The sequence below is a fragment of the Oncorhynchus kisutch genome, linkage group LG1 (assembly GCF_002021735.2).
Source record: "Oncorhynchus kisutch isolate 150728-3 linkage group LG1, Okis_V2, whole genome shotgun sequence".
Taxonomy (NCBI): domain Eukaryota; kingdom Metazoa; phylum Chordata; class Actinopteri; order Salmoniformes; family Salmonidae; genus Oncorhynchus; species Oncorhynchus kisutch.
Window position 1 is genome coordinate 32730028 of NC_034174.2, and position 16963 is coordinate 32746990.

At 44.0% G+C, this 16963-nt stretch overlaps 1 protein-coding gene across 4 annotated transcripts in view; it reads left to right on the forward strand.

The window, feature by feature from the left end:
• celsr2 (cadherin, EGF LAG seven-pass G-type receptor 2) overlaps positions 1–16963 on the forward strand; it is a 78653-nt gene that overhangs the window by 36855 nt on the left and 24835 nt on the right. For all 4 annotated transcript variants that reach the window (XM_031819382.1, XM_031819423.1, XM_031819458.1 and 1 more), the window contains exons 3-6: positions 3161–3383; positions 10008–10123; positions 10274–10362; positions 16307–16464. In XM_031819382.1, coding sequence (XP_031675242.1) covers positions 3161–3383; positions 10008–10123; positions 10274–10362; positions 16307–16464 — 586 coding nt within the window. The remainder of the gene's footprint in view (positions 1–3160; positions 3384–10007; positions 10124–10273; positions 10363–16306; positions 16465–16963) is intronic.

Genomic DNA, 16963 nt, shown 5'->3' on the forward strand with positions numbered 1-16963 from the left:
CATCCCTGGTCCTCCCTACTGCCTCTGATCTGGCGGACTCACTAAACACAAATTATTTGTTTGTAAAGATGTCTGAGTGTTGGAGCGTTCCCCTGGCTACTTTTGATACAAGGATATTTTAGCAATTACATTTAAGCAATTACATTTACTTTTGATACTTAAGTATATTTAAAAACAAATACTTTTAGACTTTTACTCAAGTAGTATATACTGGGTGCCATTCACTTTTACTTGAGTCATTTTCTATTAAGGTATCTTTACTTTTACTAAAGTATGATAATTGGGTACTTTTTCCACCACTGCACCTGGCCCATGCTACAGTGTGTTTGGCGGGGTGGGATCACAATTATGCCACTCTTTCACCTTCACTACTAGTGACTGGAATCAGTGGATGGGATATAGAAAAATGTTTTATATACCATCACCCCTACCTGATTTACATGGTAGTCACACCAGGTTAGCTGCAACTGAATAAATGAAGGGTATTCTTCCAGCAAACTGTCAGTATGATTTGGTGGGTTGGTGTTGTGTTGAGTAAGCCCTGTCGATAGTGCCAGGAGCGTGTAGTGTTGTTGTCCCAGCGTTGAGTTATCTTAACTCTTGTATCCCTTCACGTCCTTAGGGAGAAACTGCCCATCTGAGGACTCTCTACCACTCTGTTTCACTTAGGAGAGGAGACCATGCGTTTCAGTTACCTAGCAGCACAGAAACGCCCGTTTCCATTTTAGATCTGTAAAGGGGTCTCAGCAGGAGGAGTTAGTTACAGCCCAACATTTAATCCCCCTGTTTCTTCACACACCATTGTTTTAAAAGACGCAGCTGAACAATTACACTAATCTAAGGATCATATGAATTAGTCATGGTAGTCATTGTCTCTGTTATCACCACATTAGATTAAATAAAGATTAGTGGAGATGATGCCAGCTATGGGCTGAGACTGAAAGGTTTCTGTGTGTGCCTATTCTTCAGGTGACTCTTATCTATTGTGTGATTCATTGGCTGTTGTTGTGTTTGATAAGCACCTCTGTCTCACCTCTGCTGAAGAGAACAGAACCCTTTTTTTCCCTTTCTTTTTTAAAAATCTGAGTGCCTTGTCAACTGGGGAGATTTGATATGGTGGTTGGAGACTAGGCTTGTGTGTGGCATTCGTGTGTTGTAATTGGTTTAATAAGGTTACCCTTTCTAGTCCCTCATGAAAACATTACATGTTAATATATGGTCAAATCTGAAGAGAAATCCAACAAGCCTAATTTCCTTTTGGAAATGCTTGTATTTCAAAGTGCCACATGATTTTATAGGTACATTTTGTCAAGTTCACACAGTATAATGCTTTCAGAGCTTTTGAATGGCCGGTTTTATATCTATTGGATTGCCACAAAATGGTACACTTTCTCTCATTGATATTTACCATGCTTGAGTAGTTTAAAGTGGGTGGTGTGTCTCCTCCTGCCTAAAACTGGTCCCATTTTGACAGCCTTAATGATTCATATTTGCAGTAAACAGAGAGTTGGAGAGGGCAGGGCTAGTAAATGCTTCAAAAAAAATGGATTTGCAAGCTCCTCACATGGCCCAGCTCACCTAGCAACCGAGAGCTGTTGTTCCAGAACCCTGCACCTGTTGTGGGAGGGCGTCCCAGAGGGATGCCTGACAGAAAAACATTGGCCCTGTTTATTCCCAGGTTACCGTATAGACAACAGAACAGGCTCAGGTGACTGCAGGGTGGAGACCGGATGCTCACTATAATGTCTCTTACTGTCTTCTGTACAGTTTCTGGATAGGTACTTACATGGGGTATAGCCAGTACAGTTAATGTGTGTAGCTGAGCTGGTAGGCATTTTGATGTAAACAGAATGCTACTATTTCTCCTTTCTGAGTGTTAGATTTTTCTACCATAAAAAATACGTAATTTTTGATCTGCGTATGATTGTAACTGTATAAAGAAGAATACATCACATTTAACTTTGAAGCCTCCTCAGTGAAAATGAGGCCACTGTAGAGCCCAAGCTGACTTTAGAGGAAGTTGAAGACTATCCCAGCGGCCCGTTTCCTACAGTAGCCCAGCGTTGACTGCAGCAATGCTTGACCACATCAAGCCCTGACTAATGTCCCCTCTTCCCCTGATTTGTTTAAAGAGACAGAAGTAACTTTTTGCCTGAGGCGAGTCACTGATTAATTTCCTCACGACTCATGCAGTTAGTTTTTTCCCACTCATGCAGTTAGCGTGTTTTCTACTAGCGGTAGCCAAGTGTCCCCAAGCGCCATCAACAAGGAAACAACAAATTGTCATAGTTCGCCAGGGTAAAGTGACTGTTCTTCTGCCTGTGTAGCACACCACGGTACAATACTGTCATGGCAATGCATCATAGGATAACATCCACATCTTATCAAAGCTTGATCCATAATGACCACAAGGACCTTGCAGTTGGGTGAATGAATGAATACACCCTACAACAGTAGTAAAACAAAGTGTTCCCTTAATTGTCTTAGACTGAGAATCCTGTGATTGGCTGTAGGATGTACAACACAAGCCCTATGTATGTGTAGTCCATAGAGATGTTGTCTTTTTCTGTGTGGTGTGAACAGTACAGTAACTCTACACACAGTGGAAGTGTTCTGCACTGCCGAGTGCCTCTGACACACATTCCAACTCTTGCAAGGAGGCGTGCATTCTCGCCATAGCAACCGCAGCTTCTCATCCAGAGACTGGAAACCAATAGAAGTTGTAAGCAGTGCGCTTACATGATGCATGAAGGCTTACTAACAGTTTCCCATTGCCATAGCACTCTCTGTCTCTCTCTCTCTGTCCGACTTTCTCTCTTTTTGTCCTGTTCACTGTCTGAAATCTGTCTCTTCCTTGCTGCGTCCTTTGACCTCTTCTCACCGTCTTTGCCTCTCTCACACATTCCCTCCCTCTCAGAGAAGGCTCGTGGTAAGTGCTGGAGGCATAATGCATCTTGTCTTGACCCATGTTAAACCGCAGCAGTAGTCTGGTGAGAATTGACACTAGTGAAGTTGAACTGGAAGGGAGGACCAATTTCTTTATTTTTTTACCCACAGGCTGTCCAGGGCTGGCACTGAAATTTGTCACCTTGATAGTTGTAATTCTGACTGGTCTCTCTTTCCCTTCCCCCTCTCTCTCTACCCCTCTCTCTTCCTCCAGGCAAGCGGTGTGAGCTATCGTCCCGCTCCGGGCGCTGCGGCCCAGCTGTGTGTAAGAATGGGGGCACCTGTGTGAACCTGCTGGTGGGGGGGTTCAAGTGTGAGTGCCCATCTGGCGGTTATGAAAAGCCCTACTGTGAGATGACCACCAGGAACTTCCCCCTGCAGTCCTTCCTCACCTTCAAGGGACTCCGCCAGCGCTTCCACTTCACCCTCTCCCTCTCGTAAGAACAACTATTACCCCACACAGTGGGACATTGTGCCATCTCAATCATTCACTTTTGTAGTACAAAGTAGCTCCCTAAATATAGTACTGTGATTCACTCATTCTCTACACCTCTGTCGTTCTTCCTCTCACCACTCCACCCTCTCTTTCTCTTTTTTATGACTCCTCTCGAACATTACTCTTGCACTCTCTTTAAATGATCACTTCCTACATTCCACAACTGCTCTTATACGCTCACGCCTCTTTACGGCCTTCCTCCCCTCTCATTTACATAAGCTTCCTGGGGTGTGATAAGTTATTGAATCATTTGATAGCCGTAGTCTTTAAAAGGCTAATCTTCTCTTGCTGGGTTTGGGTTCCCTTAGCATGGTGAGTATCATGGTGAGTATCATGGTGAGAGAGGTTTCTAATGGGGTCTGTAGACTGGAATGGCACCTTGTGTAACCGGGGACATTAATCTGAGACCCAGGAGTCTGATCTGATTACATTTAGTGGTCACTTTGAGCTTTGAGTCAGCGCTTGGCCTATTTCTCCTCTGTCTGTCTCGCTCATCAAGGTGAAGCTGGAGATATGCAACACACAGTCGGGCCTTAGGATTAAATCAAATGTTATTGGTCACATACACATGGTTAGCAGATGTTAATGGGAGTGTAGCAAAATGCTTGTGCTTCTTCTTCCGACAGTGCAGTAATATCTAACAATTCCCCAACAACCTAATGCACACAATCTAAAGAGGTGAATGCGGCACAGATGGTATAAAATACAGTATAAGTCAAACGTTATTTGACACATGCTCCGGTCTTAGTGCCAGCATCTGTCTGTGGTGGTAAATAAACAGCCACAAAAAGTATAGCTGAAAACTCTCTAGGCAAGTAGTGTGGCCTGCAGTTTATCACAATATACTCTACCTCTGGCGAGTAAAGTCTAGAGACTTCCTTAGATTTCGTGCACCAGCTGTTTTTTACAAATATGCACAGACCACCCTCCTCATCATCGGAGTGTGCTGTTCTCTGCTGCCGGTGCAGCGTGTATCCCACTAGCTGAATATCCATGTCGTCATTCAGCCACGATTCCGTGAAGCATAGGATATTACTGTTTTTGATGTCCCGTTGGTAGGATATTCGTGATCTTACCTCATCTAGTTTATTGTCCAATGATTGCATCGTTGGCGAGTAATATAGTTCAGTTATCTTTGCCTTCTTGGGTACAGGATCAATGGTGGCCATCTTGAAGCAGTGGGGACAGCAGACTGGGATTGGGAGCGATTTGAATATGTCCGTAGACACTCCAGCCAGCTGGTCTGCTCTGAGGACGTGGCTAGGGATGCCGTCTGGGCCAGTAGCCTTGCGAGGGTTAACAGGTTTAAATGTTTTACTCATGTCGGCCACGGAGAATAGGGGGGCGCACAGTCCTTGTTAGCGTGCCTCGGCGGTGGCATTGTATTATCCTCAAAGTGGGCAAAGAAGGTATTTTAGTTTGTCTGGAAGTGTGACGTCGGTGTCCGTGACGGGGCTGGTGTTCTTTTTGTAGTCCTTGATTTCCCGTAGACCCTGCCATATACGTCTTGTGTCTGAGCCATAGAATTGCATCTCCACTTTGTCTCTCTAACGGCATTTTGCTTGTTTGATTTCCTTGTGGAGGGAAAAGCTATACTGTTTATATTCAGCCATATTCCCAGACCTTTTTCCACCTTTTTCCATGTGCGTGCGCATATGAGATGAACTCCTACACCTAGGGGACTTTCATCCTGGTATGCCTTGATATTTTGGGAACATGTATTTGCTCTCAATTAACGACCATCCATATGGATGAGCACAAAATCATAATGGTGTGTCATTTGTCTGATACAGGTAGAGCAAGTTGTATTTCTAGTCCAACATCAAGGACTAGTATCTTGTGCGATGTAGCCAGGCGATGGTGGTGCTTAAATAAAACAGATGAGTAACACTGAACACAGTCGATCACGGATGTACATTCATGTAAATGAGACACGGGTACACTAATTTGAATGAAATGCTCCATCCCAACTGACAGCACTACTGTGGGTGTAATATCCCATCATAGCAAAGACAATACCCCCAGTTGCTATCACTGTAAAATTACATGGCCATTTTTTATATACATTGGTGATGTTTTCTCACTCTAGAAGTTCTTGGCAGGGCTTGAAACTAGCCATTAATGAGTAGTGGTGATAATGATATGCCTTTGTGTTTTATGGAAGTGGTGACCTTTGTTTAAATGTAGCTCAGATGGCAGTCTTTTGGATCTCTTTCTTAAAAGCCTTGGCCTGTAGTTCCCAGATTGCTCCCAGAGCTGTGAAGTAGGTGGTGTGTAAAGCTGTGGATATAACAGCTAACACCCAGCAGGTTGTCTATCAGGGCGCTCTGTTACCTGAACCTGGCTTGATCAGGTTACTGTGGTAAAGGGCTTTTCTCATGGGGAACCTCAGTAAGGTGGAGCCTATAGAGTAGAGCGAGAGTTAGCAGGAAGAGGAAATTGGGAGTTGGAAGTGTGTCTGTTACCAGAAACAGCCTTAGTAGCAACATTTGTGTCACATATTTTAATAATACCTCTCACATCGTTAGTATTCATGTCAGGTTTGGCCATCTATAGACTTCCTCAATGCACATGTCTAATACAGTCACATCAACTTGCCATTATACCATGGCCCTTGGCCCTTACACATGTCAATATGTGTAGACTGGTTGTTAACTTTGCTAATGGCAGTCTAATGTGACATATATAATATTGCTAGAGGAGTCAGTTATGGTTGATTTCACTCAGTCTGGGGGGGAACTGGAAGCTGTGTGCACAAGCCTTGGAAACATATTCATTGATGACAAGAAGGCCAAGCCATAGATGAAAATAAACAATATTTCTAGATGCTAACCATAATAAACAACACAAGATGTTCTGTTTCAAACCAAATCCAACTGTATTTGTCATATGCTTCTTAAACAACAGGTGTAGACTAACAGTGAAATGCTTACTTACGGGGCCCTTCCCAACACAGCAAATAGAAAAATTATAAAAAGATAATAACACAAGGAATAAATACACAATGAGTAACGATAACTTAGCTATATAGATGGGGTACCAGTACCGAGTCAATGTGCAGGGGTACGAGGTAATTGAGGTAAATACATACAAGTATGTGGAAACCCCTTCAAATTAGTGGACTCGGCTATTTGAGCCACACGGTGCTGACAGCACACAGCCATGCAACCTCCATAGAAAAACATTGTCAGTAGAATGAACTTACTGAAGAGCTCATTGACTTTCAACGTGGCACCGTCCGATAGGATGCCTCCTTTCCAACAAGTCAGTTTGTCAAATTTCTGCCCTGCTTAAGCTGCCGCTATCAACTGTAAGTGCTGTTATTTTGAAGTGGAAATGTCTAGGAGCAACAACGGCTCAGCCATGAAGTGGTAGGCCACACAAGCTCACAGAACGGGACCGCTGCGTGCTGAAGCGCGTAGCGCATAAAATCTAATGTCCTCGATTGCAACACTCACTCCCGAGTTCCAAACGGTCTCTGGAAGCAACGTCAGCACAAGAACTGTTCGTCGAGAGCTTCATGAAATGGGTTTCCATGGCCGAGCAGCTGCACACAAGTATAAGATCACCATGTGCAATGCCAAGCGTCGACTGGAGTGGTGTAAAGCTCGTCGCCATTGGACTCTGGAGCAGTGGAAACGCATTCTCTGGAGTGAAGAATAACGCTTCACCATCTGGCAGTCCGACGGACAAATCTGGGTTTGGCAGATGCCAGAATAATGATACCTGCCCGACTGCATAGTGCCAACTAACATTTGGTGGTGGTGGAGGAATAATGGTCTGGGGCTGTTTTTCATGCTTTGAGCTAGGCCCTTTTAGTTCCAGTGAAGGGAAATCTTAATGTTATAGCATACACTGACATTCTCAACGATTCTGTCCTTCCAACTTTGTGGCAACAGTTTAGGGAAGGCTCTTTCCTGTTTCAGCATAACAATGCCCACGTGCACAAAGCGAAGTCCATACAGAAAAGGTTTGTCGATATCGGTGTGGATGAACTTGACTGGTCTGCACGGAGCCCTGACCACAACCCCATCGAACATCTTTGGTATGAATTAGAATGCCGACTTAGAGCCAGGACTAATCGCCCAACATCAGTGCCCGACCTCACTAATGCTCTTGTGGCTGAATGGAAGCAAGTCCCCGCAGCAATGTTCCAACATCTAGTGGAAAGTAGCTATTTGGTTAACTACTTAGCAGTCTTATGGCTTGGGTGTAGAAGCTGTTTAGGGTCCTGTTGGTTCCAGACTTGGTGCATCGGTACCGCTTGCGGTGCAGTAGTAGAGATAAGTCGTACACATTATGCCATACACATTACCCTCTGTAGCGCCTTGCGTTCGGATGTCAAGCAGTTATCATACCAAGTAGTAATGCAGCCAGTCAAGATTCTCTCAATGGTGCAGCTGTATCTTTGCCAAATCTTTTCGTGCCTTCTTCACGACTGTGTTGGTGTGTGTGGACCTTGTTAATTCCGTAGTGATGTGAAGACTGAGGATCTTGAAGCTCCCGACCCGCTCCACTACAGCCCCGTCACAATGGATGGGAGCGTGCTCGTCCCTCCATTTACTGTAATTCACAATCATCTCCTTTGTCTGGCTGATGTTGAGAGAAAGGTTGTTGTCCCGGCACCACACTGCCTGGTTTCTGACTTCCTCCCTATAGGCTTCCTCATCGTCGTCTGTGATCAGGCCTACCACCGTTGCGTCGTCAGCAAACTTAATGACGGTTTTGCAGCCGTGCGTGGCCATGCAGTCATGGGTGAACATGTTTGAGATATTCAGTGCTATTGTAATCAGTTGGTGCGTTTTGTTTTTCTCTTGTCTGAGGTCATGATTATCATTCTCCTCAGTAAGCAGGTCAGCATTGCTGTGCCCCATGGCTACACTCTGGGATAATGCATGCACACTCACACACTGGCACACACACACACACATAGCCTCGTAACATTTACCAATGTGCTCTGAAAGTGTCCTGAGAGACTGTATTTAGATCTCTGGAATCTCTCCCTCATTTATAATAAGAAAGTAGGCTTCATCCGTCTGACACGGTCTCCATCTGAACAGGCAGATGCAGACTACAAGCGCCAACGAGTCACACCAGTAACACAGACGACAGGGATCTCAGTTCTCCCACAGATGTTCAGAATGTTCCAAATGTAAAACGGAGCACATCCACTGTTTGGTCCCCTGGGACATGAATGAGGGGAAATGATTTTCTGGTTCTATAATTTTCTGGCAACTTCTGCATTTGGCCTGGACTGCCGGCAATATCATTATGTAAGGTAACACGGTGTCACACATGAGCTTTTTACCTTTGTGGTGAATCAAATTAAGATACCTCAGAACTCGGTGACCCAATGAGTTGGCTACCCAGACTATTTGCATTGCCCCCGCTCTCCACACCACTGCCACTCTCTGTTGTCATCTATGCATAGTCACTTTAATTAATCTACCTACATACTACCTCAACTAACCGGTGCCCCCTCACATTGACTCTGTACCGGCACCCCCCTGTATATATTGTTATTTTTTACTGCTGCTCTTTAATCACTTGTTACAGTTATCTCTTATTCTTATCCTTATCTTTTGAAACGGCACTGTTGGTTAGGCGCTCGTAAGTAAGCATTTCACTGTAAGGTCAACACCTGTTGAATTCGGCGCATGTGACTAATCCAATTTGATTTGATTTTTGATTTGATTTTTTTATAGAACTGGTGCTGTCTTTTTTCTATGCCCTGTGGTCTTTCTGCGGTTGGAACACGTCGTTCCTTGAATCCCAGGTTGGACGAGAGCGTTAGTGGCGTCACTTGGCGTGGCCTCTGGATGGGTGCCAGAGGTGCACTGGATTGGTTAAATGTGTCTAACTGTCCATTAACGTTACAGTAAAAGACAACAACACAATGACCTCCAGCTCTATGGACATTCTATTTCTGTGGTTTAGTCACTGTCCACGGCATGCTGTCTGAGTTTATGGACTGTGTCATGCTCCACACCAACACTGCAGATAATACGTTGTTTTGTAGTGCATTTCTCCATCTTTGTCAGAGAACGGTGGTCGTGGTGGTTAACCCTGTTGGGTGCTCAGTGATATGTGGAAAATTGCAGCATTATTACATTTTGTCCTCTCTGCTCCTCAATGGGGAATCACTAGGGACAGTGCATCAATATGCCCTCCTAGTAACCTAATGGGAAAGGAAAAACGTTTTCTGGTGTGTTCAAAATCTGTATCCTCTGCTATAATAGGGCATGTCAGTCAGTATATTGTACGTCTGTCTGTCTTGTGGCAAGGGTACTGGATGGGGTTCTAGACATGATATTGATACAGAACCAATTAGACATGTTTTTCAGCACTGAATGTTCAATGTGGTTGAAAATGGTTGGAAATGCATTTATTGCAGCAATGACTAGTTATATTTACAGAATGCATCTTCACATAGCTCCCCCCCCCCCCCCCCCCCCCCCCCCCACACACACACACAAAGACCCTTCCTCAGTGAAAAGACTGTTGTTTACTCTTAGTCTTTGGCTGTGAATGTACACTCTGAGCCCTGTTTCTTTCTGTCTTCCAGATTTGCCACAAAGGAGCCAAATGGTTTGTTACTCTACAATGGCCGCTTCAACGAGAAACACGATTTCATCGCTGTGGAAATCATTAACGAGCAGATCCAGCTCACCTTCTCTGCTGGTAGGAGGGACTTCTGTTAGTGCACGTCAGCCAATTAATCCCATATCTAGTTGTTAATAATATATTCACATGTGATGGTGACAAGTGTTGGCACGAGCCCTGATCCAATGATGTGTGAATAACCTTTGCTGACATGTTCTTTTTTTTTAGGTGAGACCAAGACGACTGTGTCGCCCTACATCCTTGGAGGTGTCAGTGATGGCCAGTGGCATGTGGTGCAAGTTCACTACTACAACAAGGTACGTCGGGGGAAACCTGGGCGAGGCCTTGTGGTCCTATAAAGTATAGACTGGTTCAACACTAGACAAAACACAGATTTGCTGGGTCTGGGAAATTTAATTGTACCTTTATTTAACTAGGCAAGTCAGTTAAGAACAAATTATTATTTTCAATGACGGCCTAGGAACAGTGGGTTAACTGCCTGTTCAGGGGCAGAATGACAGATTTGTACCTTGTCAGGGGATTTGAACTTGCAACCTTCTGGTTACTAGTCCTACGCTCTAACCACTAGGCTACCCTGCCGCCCCATATACAGTAACTTGAGTCAGACTAGGCTACTGAAAAGGCCCATTATAGACTTGGCTTTATCAGACCTCACTCTGAAGCACTGAGCAGGAGGACGAAGAGCAGGTCATTTCCAACATCAGTACAGTACATGCCTAAACTGAATTATGTTTGTCTTTTACCACAGACTTGAAATATGAGACATACAAGACATATTTTCTTAACATGTTTGGCCTGCAATTGACTTGTATACCGGTAATTGATTTATGGATGTTGTGTAGTGTTTGTAGATCTGGATATAGATTTTTACACTGTACTTCGTGTCCCGTTGACATCCATTTATACTAGATCAGCTGTACTTCATCAAGTGTCTGACGGCGCTGGTCTATAGAGTGATGAGAGTCAGGATTCTAGCTGGACCACACTGGGAGAAGAATACCCACGGTCCTCTGTGGATGTTTTCACTTTGCTGCATCCTGTCAGAACTGCTGCTGTGTCATTCCAGAGAACTGTTGATGGGACAGTGGAATGTGCAGTGTGCCAGACAGACATAGGAGGAATGAGAGAGAGCTAGAGAGATGGAGGGGGATGAGACAGATGGATAAAGAGCGAGAGAGACACTAGAAAAGGGTGGGAGGAATGTTTTCACAGCTATGCTCAGAGTGTATGTTGGAGAAAATAGAACTCATACAAACAAGATATTTTTCCTTGACGACGGCTTCAACTTTTTTATTTCCATATCAATCAGTGAAGAATGTATGGAACTATAACCCACTACCCCTTGTCCCTTATCCCCATCCTTTTCAGCCCCCCCAGACCAACACACAGGATGTTACATTTTGGTCTATTCAGAAAGTCACTTTGCATCATAAAGCTGTTGCCAGGCAACCCCCTCCTAGTGTGGATATTCTATTCATGGTCTATAATAACAGGGCCATGTCAGATTCAGCCAGCAGAATGTGAGGGAACACAACATCTCATGGGCCATTGGAGGAAAAGTCTTTGGTTCCCATCAAAGCAGGGACATTATTCTTTCATTAATCACTTTGTTACAAACCAACAAGTCCAATGAAAGTCTGCATCGCTTGTTTTATTGTGACCTAGTAGTTTTGGGATTAAACAGACAGTAACAGTCTCCAGTGACCTAGTCGTTTTTGGATTAAGCAGACAGTAACAGTCTCCAGTGACCTAGTAGTTTTTGGATTAAACAGACAGTAACAGTCTCCAGTGACCTAGTAGTTTTTGGATTAAACAGACAGTAACAGTCTCCAGTGACCTACAGAAGTGCTTCTTCTTGAGTGCCCACCGCTCACACTAACGCCTTTTATGACCTGTTTTCTTTTCTATCATATTTTACCAGCTAGTTTCCTACTCATCTTTAGCACAATACAAACATGAACTCAATAATGGAACTAGCATAATGTTAAGCAGAGGCGCAGACCAATGGAAGGGACATTTTCCTAGAAAACTGCCCAGAGTTTTGGTTGAACTAAACCCCCCCCCCCCCCCATCAAAGTTCACACCCGCTGCTACAGCATTGTCTCATTGGTCCAGATCCAGTGAGTCATAGAGGTAGAATGATGGCTCCTCCCCTCTGAGGTATCTCACGCCGGCCGGCTCACCCCGGCCTGTCCCTGTCCGCGGGGGGGTGGGTGGGATGAGGTGGGGGCATTTTAGATTGAAATGTGCCTTTCAGGGGAGAGGGGGAGTGTGGAGAATGGCAATGACCACTGCTTTTGTGCTGGGTTCGGCATCCAAAGGGACCATAGGCAGTGAATGATGCGGCCCCGGGGAAGGTGCCCCACTCTCTGTTCACCAGCAAGGAGAGAAAAACAGGGCGGGAGAGGAGCGAAAGGAGGAAAAGAAAGGCGAGAGAGGTTTTGACTTGGGCTTTGAGCGGGACACTGCGCTTCAGGGCTAACCTCTCTGGTTGCTATGGTGTTTCCAGTCAGACCTAATATTACTGTTGTTTGCTCCTCCTGTCCATCCCTGTCATCGTGGATAACAATGAACTCATATTCCCATGTTTCACTGTCACCCCGCTGTAATGAGGGGAACAGTGTTTATATGTAGTCCTGAGTAAGTATGCTCTCCAATCAGCTCTGACAGGCCGGGGCTTTGTGTAGCAGACTGAGCGGCTGACAGACATTAGCAGAGAGTCATTATAGCAGAGTCAACAGCCATGACTGATGATTGCTGCTGGGAGCGATGGCCCAATGCGTAGGTCAGTGAACGAACCAGAGAATTTGGACCAGTCTGTTCCAGACCTTTCTCAACTGAGGGGAACCGTGGAAAAGAGCGTGTCGGGTGATTTGGTTTGTGACCATTCTAGACGATCATCACACACTGCAGGTTTGTTTGTCCCAACAAATTAGTTTCCCATTGCCTCACAAGGGGTCAACTAAAGGATTAAGACATTTTGGTTTAGAGGTTCTTTCTACCGTTCTAGTAGCCAGTGTGTTGTGAATAATGAAATCCATCTGCACATATTTCAGACTCAAATCAGCAAAGCAAATAATCCTATTTGCCAGTTATTAGATACGATAATAATGCCTAATGGGAGACAGATGAGGTGTTTAAAGAGGAGGGCTAATATTTGATCAGTGCAGTGGAACAATGTAATTAAGTCTCCATCCTCTCAGAGGCAGCCAAGCTTGATCACAAGACCCACAATGAGCTCCTCTAGTATTCAGCTCCTCACAGACAGCCCCTCAATGGGACAGCTGTATTAATAGCATGCTGCAAGCACAGATATAATCTAATCTACTCACTGGATAGGATGCAGGGTTGGAATGAGAACCATGTGAGGGAGATGTGGCCTCTGTCTGCAGTGCTCCTTGGAAAAGGGATGGGGCTCTGTCATGACCTACAATATTACAGCTGTCTAGATGTGTTATGCCAGCAGTGTGTGTAAGGTCCACCTATACTCCATTTGTCTGGTCTGTATTCTTAGCCCCATTTGATTAAAGGGCTCAGACAGTTATTAAGGCTCTGCAGGAATATGTAGACAAATCACAAGTGTAATTTATGATAATCTTATGCTATGAATAAAATGTGCTAATTATATTTTTGTTAAGAAGATACCCTTTTTTTTATCACAACCCCATCACATGTATTCCTCAGCTCTCAACAATCAGACCACCCAGGAGAGAGCAACACTAATCGCTCAGTAGCCCACGCTACTGAGCGTTTAGTGCTATTTGAGGTCAGTTCAATTTTGGTTTAGGTTATTTTCTTTCAAATTTAAATGTGGGTTGAATGCTGTAACAACACAGAATAAAACAATTAAAAGTCCCATGATGGTAGTGACTGTCCATTACTGCTTATCATTGATTATCTTTTATTCACATTACATAAATAAAATATTTTAGTTGATGACTTTATTAGGCTATTTCATTCCAAGTCATCATCTCATCTCTATAGAGTTGCTGCCTATGCTGTCTGACAAAATATCTATTATAGTAGTTCTTCATAGTCATTTTTTAAATTTGTTTTAATTTCACATTTATTTAACAAGGTAGGCAAGTTGAGAAAAAGTTCTCATTTACAATTGCGACCTGGCAAAGATAAAGCAAAGCAGTTCGACACATACAACAACACAGAGTTACACATGGAGTAAAACAAACATAGTCAATAATACAGTCGAAAAATATGTCTATATACAATGTGAGCAAATGAGGTGAGATAAGGGAGGTAAAGGCAATAAATAGGCCATGGTGGCGAAGTAAATACAATATAGCAATTAAAACACTGGAATGGTAGATTTGACAGTAGATGAGTGTGCAAAGTAGAAATACTGGGGTACAAAGGAGCAAAATAAATAAATACAGTAGGGGAAGAGGTAGTTGTTTTGGGCTATGTACAGGTGCAGTGATCTGTGAGCTGCTCTGACAGCTGGTGCTTAAAGCTAGTGAGGGAGATAAGTGTTTCCAGTTTCAGAGATTTTTGTAGTTCGTTCCAGTCATTGGCAGCAGAGAACTGGAAGGAGAGGTGGCCAAAGGAGGAATTGGCTTTGGGGGTGACAAGTGAGATATACCTGTTGGAACACGTGCTACGGATGGGTGCAGCTATGGTGACCAGCGAGCAGAGATAAGGCGGGACTTTACCTAGCAGGGTCTTGTAGATGACCTGGAGCCAGTGGGTTTGGCGACGAGTATGAAGCGAGGGCCAGCCAACGAGAGCATACAGGTCGCAGTGGTGGGTAGTATATGGGGCTTTGGTGACAAAACGGATTGAACTGATGTTGGTCAATTACCTGTTTAAAAAAAAAAATAATAATCGACATCGCTCAGCACAAGACCACACTGCACATGGTGACTATTCCTATATGCTCTGTCCATAGCTCAGTGCCCAGGCCTGGTCAGTCAACAGTGGGATGGTGGTCAGTGGTGGTTACCCCTCTCATTACAGTGTTGCTAGCCACTGCTGACACAAGCTCTAACCGGGCTGACGGTCTATATGAGCTCTGTGTGACCTCGGGAAACGCTTGTGTTTGAAAAGAGGTTGTGACCTTTATTGACGGGATCGTTATTCTACCCCTCCGCCCCTCCTTGTCTTGTTTCTCCCTCCATTGATTCCTCACACAATGAAAGAGATCCTTTGTGCTGAAGAAGACCGTCACTGTGCTGTTGAGCAGGGCTTTTCCGCCGTGCGTGTGCTGTTGAGCAGGGCTTTTCCGCCGTGTGTGTGCTGTTGAGCAGGGCTTTTCCGTCGTGTGTGTGCTGTTGAGCAGGGCTTTTCCGCCGTGTGTGTGCTGTTGGTTATGTGTCAGCCTCTGACTTGAACTGTGGATGTTTGGCTTTAAATTATTGAAGCACTGAAAACATTGAGATAAATTGGGGTGATGTTCCAGAATACTGTAGGGCTGAATATAAAAGCTAGTGGCTGACTTTTCTCTTCAGAATTTATTCAAACTTTTCATTAGGGTTGTTAAAGCTTCTTGAAGCTCTTGACTTGAGAAAATCCTTCTCAGGGTGAACGTTTCAATGACAAAGTAGATGGTGAGTGTTTTTGATTTTTAATGCTAGTTTTTACGCTTAGTATTTTGCATTTGAAAAATAAGTGCGATTACTGAGTTTTTGACACCTTGTTAGACAGGATTGGTTATGATCACACTGATATACTGAGATGTGTGGCACAACTTCACACTACCTTCAGACAGACAAGCAATCTATTTATGTGCTGAGCAGCCAAAAATGCTTGACAGTGACACATACAAACAATAAATTGGATATTCTGAGACAAAAATAAACTTCCACACATTTACCTGCCTTTTGTAACTTGAAGAAGAAACCTAGAGTCTCAGCATATTTTTAGCATCAAGCAGTCCTTGAGATACACCTGTGATTTTTATTTTCAAAGAATCCTCTGAACAGTCCCAGAAGGCTCATTATAGCCTAATGTGTGCTTTCCTGTCCCTCTCAATCTATCTAGCCATCCATAACCAAACACTACATACTGTATGTATGTCCACGTTCTTCCCAAAGACATACAGTATCGCCCATTTAGGAAGGAGTAGCATAACGTATAAATGCTGTACTATTTGGAAACTCCTATCACCATGTGCTGCTATTTACAGTAGTATGTCAGGTGACTTCCCCCTCCCCCCACTCATCTGCTGTAGGTGCTCTCACCTTAACACTGGAGCCAAACTCAACAACTCCTCTTCTCTCCTCACAGCCAATCCTAAACCAGGCCAGCATGCCCCAGGGTCCCTCTGACCAGAAGGTCGTCGTTGTAACCGTGGACAACTGTGACACCTCAGTGGCACTGCGATTTGGTCATGTAATTGGGAACTACACCTGCTCTGCCCAGGGCAGCCAATCAGGATCCAAAAAGTAAGGGAATGGGAGGGTCTTACTAGTATTTCACTATGCACTGTTATTTGCCAACAGTTGCAATTATAGTAGAGATGAGTAAAAGCCTTTTGAACCCATGAATTCAGTTTTAAAATTGCCACAAGCTGAACTTACTCTTGATCTAGTGTACTATTGTTGTGACGCCAAGAGCAAAAGAGAAATCCCAATTGGCTGAGCAAAACAAGGCTCTCATTATGGTACAGATTATATATTTTTTAATTAAGTCTGTCACGTCCAGCTTGTAAACATATTTTAGTTCAGTGAGGTGTATCTGTTTTCCTCCCTGGAAAAAAACAAGCTGATGATAAATATTTAATAAACGCTGTTCCAGTGTGTTGATGTGTTTTGGTATAGAAGCCAAGATCGTAGAAGCAGAGCTAAGTGTTAATGATATGTTGTGGTATAGAAGCAGAGCTCAGTGTTTTTATTGATATGTTGTGGTATAGAAGCAGAGCTCAGTGTTTTTAATTATATTTTG